The sequence below is a fragment of the Hypanus sabinus genome, unplaced genomic scaffold (genome assembly GCF_030144855.1).
Source record: "Hypanus sabinus isolate sHypSab1 unplaced genomic scaffold, sHypSab1.hap1 scaffold_673, whole genome shotgun sequence".
Lineage (NCBI taxonomy): Eukaryota > Metazoa > Chordata > Chondrichthyes > Myliobatiformes > Dasyatidae > Hypanus > Hypanus sabinus.
The window spans coordinates 119,232-139,721 of NW_026781526.1; the positions used below are offsets into that span (position 1 = coordinate 119,232).

Here is a 20,490-nt window from a genome sequence, read left to right on the forward strand (position 1 = left end):
GACCCTAATGGTCCCTTTATTATAGTCTCTGGATCTCTCTTTCAGATATCTGTCATTTTGGTAAATGTTTATGCCCCTAATTGGGATGACGTCCACTTTGCAAATAAGGTGTTGTAATAAATACCTAACCTGAATACACACCAGCTAATCTTTTCAGGAGATTTGAATTGTGCTATTGACCCACTACGTGATAGGTCTAGCTCTAGGGAAACATCTACTGGTATAGCAAAGGTCTTCTCGATGTTTATGCAACAAAATGGTTATATGGATCCTTGGAGATTTTTGAATCCATCGGTTAGGCAATTCTCTTTCTTAGACTACTTCTTTAAAGATAGCTTCTTGATACCAATGATTAGACAAATTGAGTACACTGCTATAGTTATATCTGATCACTCGCCCGTGAAACTAGACCTATGTTTCCCTTTAGAGAATGGCCTCTGTGGCGACTTAACCCCCTTTTGCTTTCCAATGAGAAATTTTGGACACATTCTTTGAGACTAGCAAAACTGAGTCGATATCATACTCTTTACTTTGGGAAACTTTAAAAGCCTACTTGAGGGGTCAAATAATATCTTATACTTCACATGCCAATAAAGAACGTGGGAAGGGAATGCAAGTGTTATTGCAATCTATTTTGGACCTGGATAGGCAATATCCTGAGGCACCCACTGCGGAATTATATAAAAGCCGGGCTGATTTGCAAGCGAAGTTTAATCTTCTATCTACAAACCTATCAGAACAATGAATTCTTAAGACACGTGGCCTCTATTATGAATATGGTGACAAGACGAGTCGGCTTATGGCTCATCAGTTGAAGCATCAAGCTGCATCACGACTTATTCTCCAGATAAGAGACACGCACCAAAACTTCACAAGCAATCCATTCATCTTTGCAGCATTTTATTCCTCTCTGTATACCTCAGAGTTTCCCTCAGATATAACAAATATGGAATGTTTTTAGATAATTTGGAAATACCAACTCTTGAACCAGAGGAGGTAGAGAATTTAGATCGGGAACTGGGACAGGTTGTTCTCTGGCAAGGATGTGATTGGTAAGTGGGAGGCCTTCAAAGGAGAGATTTTGAGAGTGCAGAGTTTGTATGTTCCTGTCAGGATTAAAGGCAAAGTGAATAAGAATAAGGAACCTTGATTCTCCGGGGATATTGGAACTCTGACGAAGAAGAAAGATGTATGACATGCATAGGAAACAGGGAGCAAATAAGGTGCAAGTAATATAAAGTGCAAAAAAATACTTTAGAAAGAAATCAGGAGGGCTAAAAGAAGACATGAGGTAGCTTTGGCAGTCAGGGTGAAGGATAATCCAAAGAGCTTCTACAGGTATATTAAAAGCAAAAGGATAGTAAGGGATAAAATTGGTCCTCGAAAATCAGAGGGATTGGCTATGCATGGAACCAAAAGAAATGGGGGAGATCTTAAATGGTTTTTTTTGCGTCTGTATTTACTAAGGAAACTGGCATGGAGCCTATGGAAATAAGGCAAACAAGTAGTGAGGTCATGGAACCTATACAGATTGAAGAGGAGGAGGTGCTTGTTATCTTGAGGCAAATCAGAGTAGACAAATCCCCAGGACCTGACAGGGTATTCCCTCGGACCTTGAAGGAGACTAGTGTTGAAATTGCAGGGGCCTTGGCAGATATATTTAAAATGTCGGTACCTACGGGTGAGGTGCCGGATGATTGGAGGATAGCTCATATTGTTCCATTGTTTAAAAAAAGTTCTAAAAGTAATCCGGGAAATTATAGGCCAGTAAGTTTGATGTCAGTAGTAGGAAAATTATTGGAAGGAGTACTAAGAGATAGGACCTACAAGTATTTGGATAGACAGGGACTTATTAGAAACAGTCAACATGGCTTTGTGCGTGGTAGGTTATGTTTAACCGACCGATCAGAGTTTTTCGAGGAGGAGTTTACCAGGAAAGTGGATGAGGGGAAGGCAGTGAATGTTGTCGACATGGACTTCAGTAAGGCCTTTGACAAGGTCCCACATGGGAGGTTAGTTAGGAAGATTCAGTCACTAGGTATACATGGTGAGGTAGTAAATTGGATTAGACATTGGCTCAATGGGAGAAGTCAGAGAGTGGTTGTGGAGGATTGCTTCTCTGAGTGGAGGTCTGTGACTAGTGGTGTACCACAGGGATCAGTGCTGAGTCCATTGTTATTTGTCATCTGTATCAATGATCTGGATGATAATGTGGTAAACTGGATCAGCAAATTTGCTGATGATACAAAGATTGGAGGTGTAGTGGACAGTGAGGAAGGTTTTCAAAGCTTGCAGAGGGACTTGGATCAGCTGGAAAAATGGGCTGAAAAATGGCAGATGGAATTTAATGCAGACAAGTGTGAGGTATTGCACTTTGGAAGGACAAACCAAGGTAGAACATACAAGGTAAATGGTGGGACACTGAGGAGTGCAGTAAAACAGAGGGATCTGAGAGTACAGATATGTAATTCCCTAAAAGTGGCATCACAGGTAGATAGGGTCATAAAGAGAGCTTTTGGTACACTGGCCTTTATAAATCAAAGTATTGAGTGTAAGAGTTGGAATGTTATGGTGAGGTTGTATAAGACATTGGTGAGACCGAATTTGGAGTATTGTGTGCAGTTTCGGTCACCGAATTACAGGAAGGATATTAATAAGGTTGAATGAGTGCAGAGAAGGTTTACAAGGATGTTGTTGGGACTTGAGAAACTGAGTTACAGAGAAAGGTTGAATAGGTTAGGACTTTATTCCCTGGAGCGTAGAAGAATGAGGGGTGATTTGATAGAGGTGTATAAAATTATGATGGGTACAGATAGAGTGAATGCAAGCAGGCTTTTTCCACTGAGGCCAGGGGAGAAAAAAACCAGAGGACATGGGTTAAGGGTGAAGGGGGAAAAGTTTAAAGGGAACATTAGTGGGGGGGCTTCTTCACACAGAGAGTGGTGGGAGTGTGGAATGAGCTGCCAGATGAAGTAGTAAATTCAGGCTCACTTTTAACATTTAAGAAAAACTTGGACAGGTACATGGACGAGAGGGGTTTGGAGGGATATGACCCAGGTGCAGGTCAGTGGGACTAGGGAGAAAAATGGTTCTATGGTTCCCTCTACACTTGATTCAGTCTTTAGACGATGGGGTTTGAATGGTCTTATGTGCATTAAGGATTTGTACACTGATAATATATTTGATAGTTTTGATAACCTGTGCAGTAAATACAGCCTTCCGCCATCATTGTTTTTAAAAATACCTGCAGATTCGCCACTTCGTCAAGGAAAAATTTCCCTCTTTTCCTGATCTACCACCTGCTATGTTGTGGGAAAAACTCACCCTTAGCTTTAATAATAAAGGGCTGATCCCTGTACTATACTCTCAGCTGATGTCTTTGGAAGTTCAAGATCTAAACAAAACTAAGACTAGGTGGGATGATGATCTTGGTATGGATCTGGCTGAGGAATATTGGGCAAAAGCATTGAATAGGGTTCATTCCTCGTCATCATGAGCGAGACTGGGGCTCATACAATTTAAAGTTTTACACAGGGTACATTTAAGGCTCTTATATATAAGGCTCTTAAGGCTTGCTAACATATATCCCGGGACAGATGCTGGCTGTGACAGGTGTTCCTTCTCTCCGGCTGGTTTAGTGCATGCATTTTGGTCTTGCCCTCGGCTTGATGGCTATTGGGCACTGGTTTTTAAAATTATCGGTGAGGCTTTGGGGGTGACACTGAGACCTTGCCCGCTTATAGCTGTATTTGGTGTGGCAGATGATGTTTTGGGTTTAAATGCAAGCCAGTCGGATATCATTGCATTTAGATCGCTTTTGGCCCATAGGAGAACCTTGCTGGTCTGGAAATCTGCCACTCCCCCATCTGCTGCTGCTTGGTTAGAGGACGTAATGTTTTTTCTGTAACTAGAAAAGATTAAATTTACTCAGAGGGTCTGTGAAAAAGTTCTATTCGAAATGGGGACCTTTCCTGTCATATTTTGGGAGTCTTAAGGATTTACCTACTAATTGAGGACATTTGAATGTACTTGGGAAGTTGCCTCCCTTTTAACACGCATATGGTTTACCTCACAGGGTGGTTGATGAATTGTAATACGAGTGTATTCTGGATCATCTGACGTGTTGTGGGTGTGTGTGGGCCTTCGTCTTGCAGTAGTGAGGGGGTATGGCTGTGAAATGTCCACACTGGTATTTGTGAAGTGTAGTACTGTAAATACATTAGCTGCCGTGGTATGTTCAGGGAGGGCGGGTGAGGGGAGGTTTGTTTAGGGATAAGATATAAAAGCAAAATGAAGGAAAATGTAATGTATTACATATTCTGTATTGTGTCATTCCTTCAATAAAAATTAAATTTAAAAAAAGTTACACCCAACAACCTAACCTCCACAGCACGTGGCAACAAATTCCACAAATTCACCACTCTTTGGCTAAAGAAATTTCTCCACATCTATTTTAAATGGATGTCCCTATAACCTGAGGCTGTGTCCTCTTGTCCTGGACTCCCCCACCATGAAAACATTCTTTCCAAATCTACTGTCTAGGCCTTTCAACATTCGAAAGGTTTCAAAGAGATCACCCCTCATCCTTCTAAATTTCAGTAAGTACAGACCCAGAGCCATCAAACATTCTTCATATGATAACTCTTCATTCCAGAATCATCCTTGTGAACCTCCTCTGAACCTCTCCAGTGCCAGCACATCTTTTCTTAGGTGAGGAGCTCAAAACTGTTCACAATACTCAAGGTGAGGCCTCACCAGTGCCTTATAAACCCACAGCATCACATCCCTGCTCTTGTATTCTAGACCTCTAGAAATGAATGTTACCACTGCATTTGCCTTCCTCGTCACTGACTCTACCCTGAATGTTCAGCTTCAGGGTGTTCGGCACAAGGGCTCCCAAGTCCCTCTGCATCTCAGATTCCTGGATTTTCTTCCCATTTAGAAAATAGTCCATACATTTATTTCTACTATCAAAGTACCTGGATGTAGGTACAGAGGAGATGTCAGGGGTAAATTTTTTTTACGCAGTGAGTGCGCGGAATGGGCTGCCAGCAGCGGTGGTGGAGGCGGATACGATGAGGTCTTTTAAGAGACTCCTGGATGGCTACATGGGGCTTAGAAAAATAGAGGGCTATGGGTAAAGCCCAGGTAGTTCTAAGGTAGGGACATGTTCGGCAGAGCTTTGTGGGCTGAAGGGGCTGTATTGTGCTGTATGTTTTCTATGTTTCTAAAGTGCATGACCATGCATTTTCCAATATTGTATTTCATTTGCCACTTTCTTGCCCATTCTCCTAATCCAAGTCCTTCTGCAGCCTACCTGTTTCTTGCCCCTCCACCAATATTCATATTATCTGCAAACTTGGCAACAAAGCTATCTATTCCATCATCTAAATCATTTATATACAGCATAAAAATAAGTGGTCCCAACACCGATGCCTGCAGAACACCACTAGTCACTGGCAACCAACCAGAAAATTATCCTTTTATTCCCACTTGCTGCCTCCTACCCATCAGTCAATGCTCTAACAACGCCAGTAACTTTCCTGTAATACCATGGGCTCGTAACTTGTTCAGCGAATTATGCCTCTCCATAGATGCCACCTGACCTGCCGAGTTCCTCCAGTCCCTCTCAATCTCCAGCATCTGCAGAATCTCACGTGTATAAAGTAAGCCATTATTTTGTCAATGAGAGTTGTAACCAGGAACTGGGATAGAGAATGTTCAGGAGCAAATTTTGTTTAGTTGAGATGAACAGGAGCAAGTAAAATTATGTTACCTGCATGGTTTGCCCCTGCAGATGAAGCCGATCCTTACAGGACAGTTCATAGAAATCGTAGAACTCCATGAAAGATTTCTCCATCACGCTTCTGAGTGAAAGGAAAACAATCACTCTTTAGTTTATGTCACATCTGTAGTATTTCTAAACAGAACAGAATTGAATACATCTTACAGCTGAATTACTGTAAATGTTAATCACTGCCACTGAGCTGCTGCCAAAGGAAGCCTAATGTTCCAGTTAGTGCCAGCTAGGCCCAGCTATAAAGTCATAGTATTACAGCATAGAAACACACCCATCAGCCCAATCCATCCATGGCCATCAAGATGCCTGTTTCCCTCAATCTAATTTACATGCATTTGATACACATTGCTCTGAATGCTTCCTATCCATGTATCTTCCCTATTGGAGTGTACGGGGTGTCCAGGGAGGGGTAGCACCTCTGGTGAAGGCACCTCTTGTCTTGTCCATTCCTTTGGTCCCCACCGGACACTCAGCTCTCACCCGTGGCTCCGTCTGCACACCACAGGCCAGCGGCCTCATACCCCGGTGAGATAGCCTTTTCCACTGTCACCTCCCAGCTTCTCACTTCACTCCCCTCGCTCCTTCTCAATCTGGCTGCTTCCCCTTCATAAAGTGGCCACAGAGTGTATATTCTATACATTTTATAAAAACCCAGTGGGAAAAGCAGACCTGTCTGAGCAGAAGAAATGGAAGACAGTATGAATTAAAAGAAAGGGGCTTTGCATGTTGCTAAAAGGGACAGTAAGCATGAAGACGATGGGGGCGGGGGGGGTAAAACAGTTGGTGTGGTTGTTCATTGATTTTACTATAGTGTACGGGGTATCCAGGGAGGGGTAGCACCTCTGGTGAAGGCACTTCTTGTCGTGTCCATTCCGGGGCAGCTCATTCACCTTTGGTCCCCACCGGACACTCAGCTCTCACCCGTGGCTCCGAGTATCTGTCTGCACACCACAGCAGCCACACCCTGGTACACCGCTTCGACAGAGGCTAAACCGGGTGAGGGTAGCCGGTGGGCCTCAAACCCCAGTGAGATAGGGACATGCTTGTCCTAGCATGTGACGTCACCCCGGTACACCGCTTCGACAGAGGCTAAACCGGGTGAGGGTAGCCGGTGGGCCTCAAACCCCAGTGAGATAGGGACATGCTTGTCCTAGCATGTGACGTCACCCCGGTACACCGCTTCGACAGACAGGCTAAACCGGGTGAGGGTAGCCGGTGGGCCTCATACCCCAGTGAGATAGGGACATGCTTGTCCTAGCATGTGACGTCACCCCGGTACACCGCTTCGACAGAGGCTAAACCGGGTGAGGGTAGCCGGTGGGCCTCAAACCCCAGTGAGATAGGGACATGCTTGTCCTAGCATGTGACGTCACCCCGGTACACCGCTTCGACAGAGGCTAAACCGGGTGAGGGTAGCCGGTGGGCCTCATACCCCAGTGAGATAGGGACATGCTTGTCCTAGCATGTGACGTCACCCCGGTACACCGCTTCGACAGAGGCTAAACCGGGTGAGGGTAGCCGGTGGGCCTCAAACCCCAGTGAGATAGGGACATGCTTGTCCTAGCATGTGACGTCACCCCGGTACACCGCTTCGACAGACAGGCTAAACCGGGTGAGGGTAGCCGGTGGGCCTCATACCCCAGTGAGATAGGGACATGCTTGTCCTAGCATGTGACGTCACCCCGGTACACCGCTTCGACAGAGGCTAAACCGGGTGAGGGTAGCCGGTGGGCCTCAAACCCCAGTGAGATAGGGACATGCTTGTCCTAGCATGTGACGTCACCCCGGTACACCGCTTCGACAGACAGGCTAAACCGGGTGAGGGTAGCCGGTGGGCCTCATACCCCAGTGAGATAGGGACATGCCTGTCCTAGCATGTGACGTCACCCCGGTACACCGCTTCGACAGACAGGCTAAACCGGGTGAGGGTAGCCGGTGGGCCTCATACCCCAGTGAGATAGGGACATGCCTGTCCTAGCATGTGACGTCACCCCGGTACACCGCTTCGACAGACAGGCTAAACCGGGTGAGGGTAGCCGGTGGGCCTCATACCCCAGTGAGATAGGGACGTGCCTGTCCTAGCATGTGACGTCACCCCGGTACACCGCTTCGACAGAGGCTAAACCGGGTGAGGGTAGCCGGTGGGCCTCAAACCCCAGTGAGATAGGGACGTGCCTGTCCGAGCATGTGACGTCACCCCGGTACACCGCTTCGACAGACAGGCTAAACCGGGTGAGGGTTGCCGGTGGGCCTCATACCCCGGTGAGATAGGGACGTGCCTGTCCTAGCATGTGACGTCACCCCGGTACACCGCTTCGACAGAGGCTAAACCGGGTGAGGGTAGCCGGTGGGCCTCAAACCCCAGTGAGATAGGGACGTGCCTGTCCGAGCATGTGACGTCACCCCGGTACACCGCTTCGACAGACAGGCTAAACTGGGTGAGGGTTGCCGGTGGGCCTCATACCCCGGTGAGATAGGGACGTGCCTGTCCTAGCATGTGACGTCACCCCGGTACACCGCTTCGACAGACAGGCTAAACCGGGTGAGGGTAGCCGGTGGGCCTCATACCCCAGTGAGATAGGGACATGCCTGTCCTAGCATGTGACGTCACCCCGGTACACCGCTTCGACAGACAGGCTAAACCGGGTGAGGGTAGCCGGTGGGCCTCATACCCCAGTGAGATAGGGACATGCTTGTCCTAGCATGTGACGTCAGCTCCGGCGGACTGGGCGGATGAGAACGACATGAGAAGGCACAGAAGTCGTCACGGTCATCCACCGTAACCGAGGAAGACCCCAGTCTGTGACGCTTGTTCCTACCACTAGACACGGACTTCTGAGGGAGTGGAACTGCCCCAGTGCAACGGCTTTTCCACTTTAAAAACTCTCCTACACAGGGATACATGTACAACCATCATCCATCACCTTCCCAATTGCTTTAAGTACTGTGATTATACCTGGGACTACCTTAGAGGTGCATCTTGGTGGGCAAGGATGAGTTGGGCTGAAGGTCCAGTTTCTGTACGGTATTACTTTAGATCAGCGGTTCCCAACCTGGGGTCCACGGAACCCTTGGTTAATGGAGGGGCCCCATGGCATAAAAAAGGCTGGGAACCCCTGCTGTAGACCCTATAACCATCTGAGGCAAGTCTAAGGTACAATCTTAAAAGGCAATTAGGAAGGTACATGGATAGGATGGGTGGCGGGTTAGAGGTATGTCTCTATCAAAGGAGGTGTAAGGTGCTCTTTCCTTCCGCTAGCCTGCAGGTCACCCTCGGGCAAGGTGTGGCACTTGCTTAGACCACCGATCAGGGTCACGTGAAGCCGTAGGAGCAGGTGGTGGATGATCGTATGAGCAGCCGGTGCAGATCACAAGTCCTAGTTACACGATCAGGAAATCTCTAAAGAGTGTTGATAATGGCTGGGGGGTGGGGGGGGTCACCCGTCTTGTAAAGACACTGCCCCAGAAGGTAGCAATGGCAAACCACCTCTGTAGAAGAATTTGACAAGAACAATCATGGTCCTGGAAAGACCACCATCACCCACGTCATATGACATAACGCAATCAAACATGGATAGGAAACGTTCAGAGGATCGTGGGTCAAACGCATGTAAATTAGATTAGCAGAGACAAGCACCTTGGTGGCCATGGATGGATTGGGCTGATGGGTGTGTTTCTACGCTGTAATACTATGACCTAATAACCGGGCCTAGCTGGCACTAACCGGAACAATCGTATCCTTCCCTTTGCATCTTACACCTATGCCACCTATCTTAGACCTATCCCCCACCCCAGGAAAAATTCAATGACTATTCAGCCTACCTTTGCCCCTAATGATTTTTTAAGATCACTCCTCAGTCTCTTTTGTTCCAGGGAAAACAGTCCCAGTCTATCCAATCTCTCATAGCTCAAGTCCCCCCAGTCCAGACAATGTCCTTACAAATCTTTTCTGCACTTTCATGCTTTTTATAGGGTGGAGACCAAGCCTGCACCAATACTCCAAATGTGGTGTAACTACCGTTTTGTATAACAGCTACGCAACGTCTCAACTCAATGCCATGGCCCATGAGGGCAAATGTGCCACACACAGAAGACATTCTGCAGATGCTGCAAATCTTGAGAACATGCACAAAATGCTGGTGTAACTCAGCAAGTCAGGCAGCATCTGTGGTGGAGGAGAATAAACAGACCCCTTACCTGGAAGGGGTCATCTTCAGCACCCTTCGACCTGTGTCGCCACTTTCAGAGAGTTATGTACTTAAAACCCTCAAACTGTTCAACACCACTCTGCAGAACCTGCCATTCACCATGTATGTATGTTCTGGCTTAGTTCCTTAGACAACCTTCTTCACTGTTCACTATACCAATTTTGGGTGTCATTTGCAAAATAACTAAATTCGTATCCAAATCATTACTATGTATAACAAAATTAAAACAGGGAACAGAGCATTCCAATCTGAAAAGCAACTCTCACCACATCACAGGAACCAGCCTCCCCTGCATGGACTGTCTATACTTCTCACTGCCTCAGTAGAGCAGCCAGCAAAATCTGAGATCACACCCACCCTGGACATTCTCTCTCCTCCCCTTTCCCAAAGGGAAGAAGATACAAAAGCCTGAAAGCACATACCACCAGGATCAAGGACAGCGTCTCCCCCACTGTTATCAGACTCTTGAATGGACCTTTTGTAATGATATGATGGACTCTTGACCTCACAATCGACCTTGGTATGATCTTACTCATTGTTTATCCTGAAGGACCCCACGCATGCAAACAGCATTATGAAGGACCCCACACATCCCTCATACAAACGCTTCTCCCTCCTGCCATCTGGCAAAAGGTACTGAAGCATTCGGGCTCTCACGACCAGACTATGTAACAATTTCTTCCCCCAAGCCATCAGACTCCTCAATAGCCAGAGTCTAGATTGACATCTATATCATTTATTATTATATTGCAATCTGTCCTCTACTGTGCCTATTGTCTTGTTTATTTATTAATTATTGTAATACCTGCACTGTTTTGTGCACTTTATGTAGTCCTGTGTAGGTCTGTAGTCTAGTGTAGTTTTGTGTTGTTTCATGTAGCACCATGGTCCTGGAGGAACGTTGTTTCATTTTTACTGTGTACTGTACCAGCAGTTTATGAACGAAATGACAATAAAAAGCAACTTGATTTGCACTGCGCCTTTTCGGTAGCTGTTACATTTTATTCTGTATTGTTATTGCTTTATCTTATTTTACCTCAATGCACTGTGTTATGATCTGATCTATATGACCAGTATGCAAGGCAAGCTTTTCAATGTAGGATGGTATATATGACAATAAACCAATACCTCATACAACCAAGCCAATTTTCTATCTGATTGGCTAGATCAGCCTGTATCCCAAGTACTCTAGTCTTCTGGAGCAGTTTACCACTGGGGCCTTGTCAAAGGTCTTGCTGATGTCACCATAAGAACATTTACCACCCGCATCGTCAAATACATGAGGCAAGGTTTCCCCACACATGTCAACCGCCCCTAATTAGCCCTTCCTTTTGCAAGTCTCTCAATCTCCACTGGCATTGTTCTTACCTTTGATAAAAGGCTCACTGGATCTATAAGCATCCCATCTTGCCCTTGCAGCCCTTCTTAAATAAATGCATAAAATTGCCACCCTCCAGCCTTCCTGTCGCCCAGGGGAGGAGACACTGGAGGTGGTGTGGTGTGGTGGGCGTCCATGCAAGGTTGGCAGTTGACCCCTTCCATCAGTGTTACCCTCCGATGTTCACCCGGTGGGAGACAAGATGGGTTATGTTCGTCTGCAGCTGCACTGGTGCGTGATGATCAGATTACTGCAGGTTTGGTCTTGCTGACAACATCCCATGCACCACCAATCTACAAGACATGACACTCGGGGAATTGGGCTGTACTTTTTTTGTGTGTGACTATGTTTACTGCTTTCGTAATGACAATGCCTTGTAAAAATATTCAGACCCCAACCCTTTGTTCACATAAATGTGTATTACAACCAGGGACGTTGATCAATTTAACTCAGAATTTTTGTTTATCACATGCTCCTTTTTACAGAATAGAGCCCATAAAAAACAGGGAAAATTGTAAAGCATGAAAAACTAAAAATTCAAAAACTGAAATGTCAGCAGTTCAGAAGCATTCATCCCTCATTGCTCAGTACATAGTAGAACCACTTCTTGCAGCTATTATAGCCAGTAGTCTTTTTGGATAAGCCTCTATTATCTTTGCAGATTGCAATGGAGCAAGATTTGCCCATTTCTCCTTGCAAAATTGCTCAAACTGGGCCAGGTTAGTTGGGGAGCGGTGGTGGACAGCAGTATTGAGGTCTTGCCAGAGATGTTCAATTAGGTTATGGTCAGGATTCTGACTGGGTCACTCAAGAATTTTCTTCATTTGAAGCCACTCCATGGTTATTCTGACAGTGTGCTTTGGGCCATTGTCCTGCTGAAAGACTAACTTCCTTCCCAGTTAAAGCTTTCTGGTAGAGGCTAGCAGGTTTTTAATCCAGGATTTCTCTATCTTTAGAAGCATTTATCTTCCCATCAATCCTGACCAGATTTTCCAGTCCCTGCAGCTGAAAAGCATCCCCATTGTATGATGATACCTCCACTATACTTTACAGTAGGGATGGTATAATCTGCTGATGCACAGTAATAGATTTACTCCACACATAGTACCACTTAGTGTTGAGGTCAAGAAGTTCCATATTAGTCTAATCTAACCACATCTTTACATCATCTTCTAAGTGATGTTTTGCAAAATCCTTATGGGCAAGTATATACTTTTTTTAAGCCAGTATTCCATAAATACAAAGCTTTAGATATTGCAGAGCTATGAACTTCATGTCCAGTTGCAGCCACTGACTTCTGCAGCTCACTTAGAGTGACTGCTGGCGTCATAGTAGCCTCCCCTATAGTAGTTGTTCTTCTCTGTCGACTAAGTTTAGAAGGACAGCCTGACCTAGGCAGTGTGGTTTCATTATTTTTTCCAATTTTTTTCACAACGAAATGCACTGTATGTTCAGTACCTTTGAGATGGTCTTGTACCCTTCTCAAAGATTTGTGCTTCTCCATTATCATTTCCCTGAATTGTCTTGAATGCTCTTGTCTTCATTTGGTTTGGTCTGTTGAACTACACTGCTGAACCTTACAAAGAGATGGGGTACTTATTCAGGAGATCCTCCAATTTTCTGTATCAACAAATTGGGTGAGTTGGTCAGGTAATATACAGTACTACACCTGAGGAAAATTAGTGTAGCAATTCACCTTTTCAGCCTTTTAGTTCTTAGTAAATTGTTGACAGGCTTCTTTTGATTTGACATGATGCACAATGTTCTGTAGATTAGCTCAAAAAATCCTTCTTCAGTATATTTAAAATTTAGAAAATAAACAGTAAAATATGAAAGTTGTTGTGGGGGCTGAATACTTTTTTCAAGGCATTGTAGGTGTACCTTGTGCGTGCGCCTGTTGGTACTGAGTTTGGCACCATAGCCCCAGAAGAACACTGTTACATTTGGCTGCATTCAAATATGGTTGAATGACAATTAAACTTAAACTTTGAACTTAAGTTTCTAATGCTTCACCTGCAGTTAATGAAGACACAATGGCATCTGACAAAGGTTTCAGCACTTCCTTCCCTTCCCCTCCCACACTGTCTAAGGATGGACCTGCTCAGGCTCTGAAGACTCAACTACCTTTATGCACTTAAACACCACTATCTCTTATGAAATGTCAATATGTTTGCAGATAACATTATTTTCTTCCTTAAACCGAGTAGTTTCCATGCCCTTCCCCCCACCCCCAAGGTAAATACAGACAAGAAATATTAATTTGAGACTTTGCCCATCACCCCACCCAACCCAGAATTCTCTTTTCTTTCCTCTCCCATTGGGCAGAACATATAAAAGTGTGAAAGCACGTACCACCAGGGTCAAGGACACCTTCTGCCCCGTTGCCATCAGACTCTTGAATGGATCGCTTGCAAGCTAAGATGGACTCTTGGCCTCTCGATCTACCTTATTAAGCTTTTGTACTTTTTGTTTACCTGTACTACACTTTTTGGGTAGCTTTTATACTTTATTCTGTATTGTTATTGTTTTACCTTATTCTACTTCAATACAATGTGATGATTTGATCTGTATGCAACACAAGCTTTTTACTGTATCTTAGTATATGTAACAATAGTAAGCCAACACAAAATTCTGGAGGAACTTGGCAGGTCAGAACTGAAGGAGGATTATGGCCCGAAATGTTGACTTGTTATTCCCTCTCCATAGACTGTGTCTGACCTGCTGAGTTCCTCTGGCATTTTGTGTGCATGTTGCTCTGGATTTCCAGCATCTGCAGTATCTCTTGAGTTTTTAATAAACCAGTACCTTTGGCTCTACACATAGATGACCATATTTATCCTCAAGGAGACCTACTCATCTCTGGTTAACCTTTTGCTTTATATAATAAGAATCATTTAGGATTTGTCTTTACCTTTACCTGCTAGGGAATCGGTCCGAAATGTCGACTGCTTCTTGTGGGATCCTGCTGTGCCCAAGTTGGCATTCATGTCTAATGTAACAGTGACAGTAGCACTGTGGTTAACCAATTTGGAAGCATTTGAGATAGAGAGTGCAATAGGTCAGAAGACTACATAATTTGGAAGTTATTTTTAAGAGATACAGCTTGGTAAAAGATCTCTGCAGCCCGCACCACACAATTGCACCCATGTTGTTGGGGTACACCATGGATGTTAGCTGTCTACATGATGTGCAAACCTGGGCAGTATGATACAGAGAGCAAGCTGTTGCCCATGCAGCGGGCTCTCCCTCTCCGTGCAGCTGATGAACCCAAAGGAACGGCAGAGACTGATACAGTTTGTCACCAGCTGTGTTGCAGGAGTTGCCAGTCAGCATTGAACTCAATGTAGGACAGCCTCAGGGACTCCAGCTCTGGATCTTTTCCTCAGGGTTTACTCCTGAACACTTCCCCATGAGTGGGTAGAGCAGCAAGGCAGCAGAAGGTTTGAGATCAGAGTTAGATGAGCTGCCAACCACAACTGACAAGACCCATCTGCCCGAACTGACTGGTTTTAAGTCGCCAGTAACCCACTGGCCAGTAAGTCGCCTGTTCTCTTGTCAGTAGAAACGGTTCCATTGGACTTAGTAGCTAAGCCACAAGTGAAAGCCGGGAGCTGGACTTGGTTGTCAGAGGCTGTTTGAGATGCACGTCATTGGGAGCATTTAATAGGTCACCCACATGAAAGTTGAGTCCACAGGATATGAAATCAGTTCAAAGTAATGGCAACTGAAGTTATCCACACTGGTTCAGGTGCTTGACGGTTGTTAGGTAATAACTGTTCCTGAACCTGGTGATGTCGGACCTAAATGCTTTGGTATCACCTACACGAGACAGCGCGATCACTTGAATTGAGTATGATGTTCTCCTGAGGGATTGTCTATTATTGGGTCTTCCGGTGGTTGTAGAGGCTGATCCACTCCTGCCCACTTCACCACTTACTGATTGCCACAGGACTTAATCCGGGCTGTTAGGGTGGATTCTCTTAATGGAGAATGCCAGTGCATGACTTGTTTAACATGGGGAGGCTGATGCACAGGATGTCACCACATGGTCCTTGACAGATGGGGTGAGGAAGAACATCAATGAATGGTGCAGGCATGAGGAGCCAAATGAAGCCATGTGCTCAATAACCTCTATTTGAGTTACAGAGCACAAGAGGCCATTCACCCCACAACATCATGCTGGCCTCTTAGAAGAACCATCCAGTCTCCTGTCCTTTTGTGGGTATACAGAACTAACAAATTTCCCACCACTGAACAAGCTTCTACACCCTTTCTGGTGATGCATTCCGGAATACAACAACTCTGATTAAATATTCTCATTTCCATCTTAAGTTCAAGTTTAATTGTCATTCAGCCATGCACAAGTATGTAGCTATATGAAAAGTTGTTCCTCTGGAGCCATGGTGCAAAACACAGTCATTGTTACGATGCAGCAAACAGAGTCACAAAATAATGAGCATATCTCCGAGTAGCGTGGCCTGAAGATTGATGGTGCATGGGATGTTGTCCTGGAGCCATGTTTCCACAAGACAAGCATGCAGCAGTTCCTTATCTCAACATTCCAACAAATGTTGCCACTCTATACAACACTGGTTAGACCACAGTTGGAATACTGTGTTCAGCTCTGGTCGCCTCATTCTAGGAAGGATGTGGAAGAGATTTACCAGGAGGCTGTCTAGATTAGAGAGCATGCTTTGTCAGGATACTTTGAGTGAGCTAGGGCTTTTCTCTTTGGAGTGAAGGAGGATGCAAAGTTACTGGAAGATGTTGAATCCTTGTGGGTTGAGTTAAGAAACTGCAAGGGTAAAAGGACATTGATGGCAGTTATATACAGGCCTCCCAACACTGGCTGGGAGGTGAAGCACAGGTTACAAAAGGAAATAGAAAAGGCGAGTCAAAAGGGCAATGTAATGGTAGTCATGGGAGATTTTAATATGCAGGTCGACTGGGAAAATCAGGTTGGTAATGAATCTCAAGAGAACGAGTTTGTAAAATGCTTAAGAAATAGCTTTTTAGAGCAGTTCATCGTTGAGCCTACTAGGGGATCAGCTATAATGGATTGGGTGTTACGTAATGAATCGGAAGTGATTAGGGAGCTTAAGGTAAAAAAAAAGGATTAGCCATGATTGAACGGCGGACTAGACTCGATGGGTTCAATGACCTAATTCTGCTCCCACGTCTTATGGTCTTGTTTGAGGTGTACAAGGTAATAAGAGGCATAGGTCGAATAGATAGCCAGAGACTTTTCCCTAGGGCAGAAATGGCTAATAGCAATGTGATTAGAGAATAGTTCTGTGGGAATCTCAGAAGCAAGTGTTTTATTTTAAAACACAGAATGCCCTATGGGAGGAGGTGGTAGAGGCTGATACATTAGGTGGATTTAAGAAACTCTTAGATAGGCACATAGAAGATAGAGAAATGGAGGGCAATGTGACACAGAAGGGTTAGATTGGTCTTAAGAGTGGGTTAAATGGTCAGCACAACATTGTGGGAAACAGGGGCTGTACTGTGCTGCACTGTACTATGTTCTAAATATTGTAAGCCTTGGTTACTGACTGCAGCCAATAAAAACAGCATCTTTCTACTTTTCATTAAAATCTCTCAATCTTCAACATAATTATCAAGCAAATTGCACCGAGTAAGTGTATTGAGTAGACCCATTACACAAAGCATCTGGATCAAATACTTGAGACATAATTTCACTAATTGCACCTTAATCCATGTGGAATAAACATACCTCAGTGCTTCTGGGCAAGGACACTTGCCATCTAACATATCACAAACAGCTACTCTGAGAGATTCATGCCGTATGCATTCGTTATAGTTTTTGCTGTCTCCTGGATGTCTCTCCTAAAATGATTACAAAAAAAATTGTTTTAAAACAACAAAATAATTGACATTATTCATTGATAAAATAATAGAGGGTATTTAAGAAACTCTTAGATAGGTCAGTGGATGATTAAAAAAATGGAGGACTACGTAGAAATTAGATTGATCTTATAGTAGGTTAAAAGGTTGGCATGACATCATGGGCCGATAGGCCTATACTCTGCTATAATGTTCCAATGTTCATTAATATATTTAAGAGTATTACCCTACCCATTCTCCTTCAAATACGAAATTTTCTCCCAACTCGGGGAACCAACAAAGGACTAAGATTTTAATGGGAATGGCAACATTCTGGTACCTTGGCCTTATGATGAATCCACTGACAGACTGTTTGTCCATGATGGCGAGAATTGAGTCCAATTCTGCCCATGAACATGCACTCATGAGATAGACCACAAAACAAAGGAGCAAAATTAGACCATTTGGCCCATTGAGACTATTTCACCATTCCAGCATGACTGATTTATTATCCCTTTCAACCCCATTCTCCTGCTTTCTCCCCATAAACTTTTATGTCCTTACTATCAACCTCAAGCGGCATCACTGAATTAAACAGGCATGACATTGCAGGGAAGGGGTAAAACTGTGGGGAATGTAGGCAGTTACAGTAGTTGATTGTAGGGAAATATATGTATTACCAGTGAGCAGGAAATTGTCAAAACTGTGCTGGCATTGGAGAGGGTCCAAAGGAGGTTCATGAGGGTGATCCCGGGAAAGAAAGGGTTAACGCATGTGGAGCATTTGATGGGTCTGGGTCTGTATTCTTTAGGATTCAGAAGAATGGGGGATCTCACTAAAAGCTAACAAATATTGAATGGCCCCGATAGGGTGAATGTGGGGAAGAAATTTCCTATAGTGGGGAAGTCTAGGATCAGAGGGTGCAATCTCAAAATAGAGGGATGGCCATTTAGAAAAGATGAGGAGGAATTTCTTTAGCCAGAGGGTGGTGAATCTGTGGAATTCATTGCCACAGACATCTGTGGAAGTTAAGTCATTGGGTGCATTTAAAGTGGAGGATGATAGGTTCTTGCTTAGTCAGGGAATCAAAGGTTACGGGGAGAAGGCAGAATGGGATTGAGAGGAATAATAAATCAGCCATAATGGAATAGTGGAGCACTCGATGGGCTGAATGGCTTAACTCTGCTCCACCACCCCATCATGCCTGATTTATCATCGCTCGCAATCCCATTCTCCTGCTTTCTCCCTGTAAACTTTGACGCCCTGACTAATTAAGAACCTGTCCACCTCTGCTTTAGGAATCAGGAGAAATCCGCACAGCCTGCATTCATGAAACCACACCCATCAACTTTAAAAGGAGATTTTTTTTTTGAAGTTTACTTCTGTGATGCCTTTAGAAAGATAAGCTGCTGTTAAACCACATTCCTGGAATAACACATCCAAGTGGTTATTATTTGAAATCTTTGATCGTTGGACAATGGATTTTTTAAAAATTTACAACATGCTTATTGAATAAACCAGCCTTTAAATGCACCTATTAAGAGTAGATTCAAGATAATTTTATTTAGAGATACAGCATAGAACATGTCCTTCTGGCCCAATAAGCCGCACCAACCAACAACCCATCTATTTAACCTTAGCCTAATCACAGGACAATTTACAATGACCAATTAACTTACCCACATTCTTTGAATACCTCTACCGCGCCACTGAGACCAAGTGGCATCAAGGTAAGGAGAGACTTGGAAAGACCCAAACAGCTACATCCACCACCACTTCAATGACCTACACCTGCCAACACTGCAATAGGACTTGTGGATCACAGATCAGCCTCTTCAGTCATCTCAAGGACCACAAGTGACCAGATCAACCACCAGGAGAAGCATACTCAACTATGAGTGATCGCTGATGATGATCAATACATGGAAACATACAACAATGTGTTGTTTGCATTAAGAACCAGCAAGTTCTACCATACAATCCAGTGCCAACATAGCATGCCCATGATGCATGGTAGAACAATAGTGAACAAAAGGTAGTGTCATGTGGTTAGTAGAAACAGGAATCCTGGAATCTGGAGTGAAACCTGGACCCTGCAAAAAATTTCATACTCTACAACGAGGTAGAATGAGTGAAAGGGTTAATGTATGAGAAACATTTGATGGCTCTGGGTCTGATGGGAGTTCGAAGGATGGGGAAGGAAATACCGAATACCGAAAGGCCTGGATAGAGTGGGTGTGGAGAGTGCGTTTCCTTTGGAGGATCTAGGATCTGAGGACACAGCCTCAGAATAAAGGGATGCCCCTTCAGAACTGAGATGTGGAGGAATTTCTTCAGGCAGAAAGGACAGTGAATCTGTGGAATTCATTGCCACAGAGGTCTGTGAATGCTTAGTCATTGTGTGTATTTACGACAGAGATTGATATTTTCTGGATTGGTAAGGGGATTAAGGGTTACAGGGAGAATGTAGATGAATGGTGTTGAGAGAAGATAAAATTATGACTGAATGACGAAGAAGACCAAATGGACTGAATGGCCTAATTCTTCCTCTTTATCTTATCATATGGTGGAGGTTCATTGGTCCCACAGACTCCAGAATAAAAACAGTGCTTTTAAAAACAACTGGAATCAAAAATTAGATTAGTAGAATTTAAAGCAGATAAAAAATTACATATTATTTAAGCTCATCAGATATTTAAATTGCATATCTCAGTACTCGAGACCAAGAATCTCTGAAGACAGATGCCTTCACATACCTTAAAGAAACATGTCAGTCACTCCACCTGTGTTCAGAGGCTCCTACCCTCCTTCATTTCAGCTGATTAGTGTAGCCTCCCATTCCCTCTCATCTGTCTACTTACCCAATCTCCCCTCAATAAGATCTCTTTCATGGGAAAATTACAAATGGACGATAACATCTGAAAGCTATAACGTTGTTAAAATGGGGTTTGGCTCACCTGCTCAAATCCTGGCTCATTGTGATACGGATTCTCCGTCATGAGAGATTGAATGGATATGAGTACTGAGGAGATGCTCTGGGCTGGACTCCAAGCAGGACCTGTCCAGGTGCTTTAAAAAAAAATTTCCTTCAGATACAGAAAAACTCTAGAATAGACTATTGATGACTCTACACCAGTTTAACATGATATCAGAGCAAACTTTATTAGGTACACCTGCTCATAAATGCAAATATCTAATCAGCCAATCATGCAGCAGCAACTCAATGCATAAAAGCATGCAGACATGGTCAAGAGGTT

The 20,490-nt window shown here is 44.3% G+C and overlaps 1 protein-coding gene across 1 annotated transcript in view; it reads right to left on the minus strand.

Annotated features, from left to right (window-relative positions):
• Positions 1-20,490, minus strand: part of ube2z (ubiquitin-conjugating enzyme E2Z) — a 70,433-nt gene that overhangs the window by 20,813 nt on the left and 29,130 nt on the right. Inside the window, exons 4-6 of the mRNA XM_059962398.1 lie at positions 20,191-20,302; positions 17,124-17,236; positions 5,777-5,867 (exon numbers count right to left, since the gene is read on the minus strand). Coding sequence (XP_059818381.1) covers positions 5,777-5,867; positions 17,124-17,236; positions 20,191-20,302 — 316 coding nt within the window. The remainder of the gene's footprint in view (positions 1-5,776; positions 5,868-17,123; positions 17,237-20,190; positions 20,303-20,490) is intronic.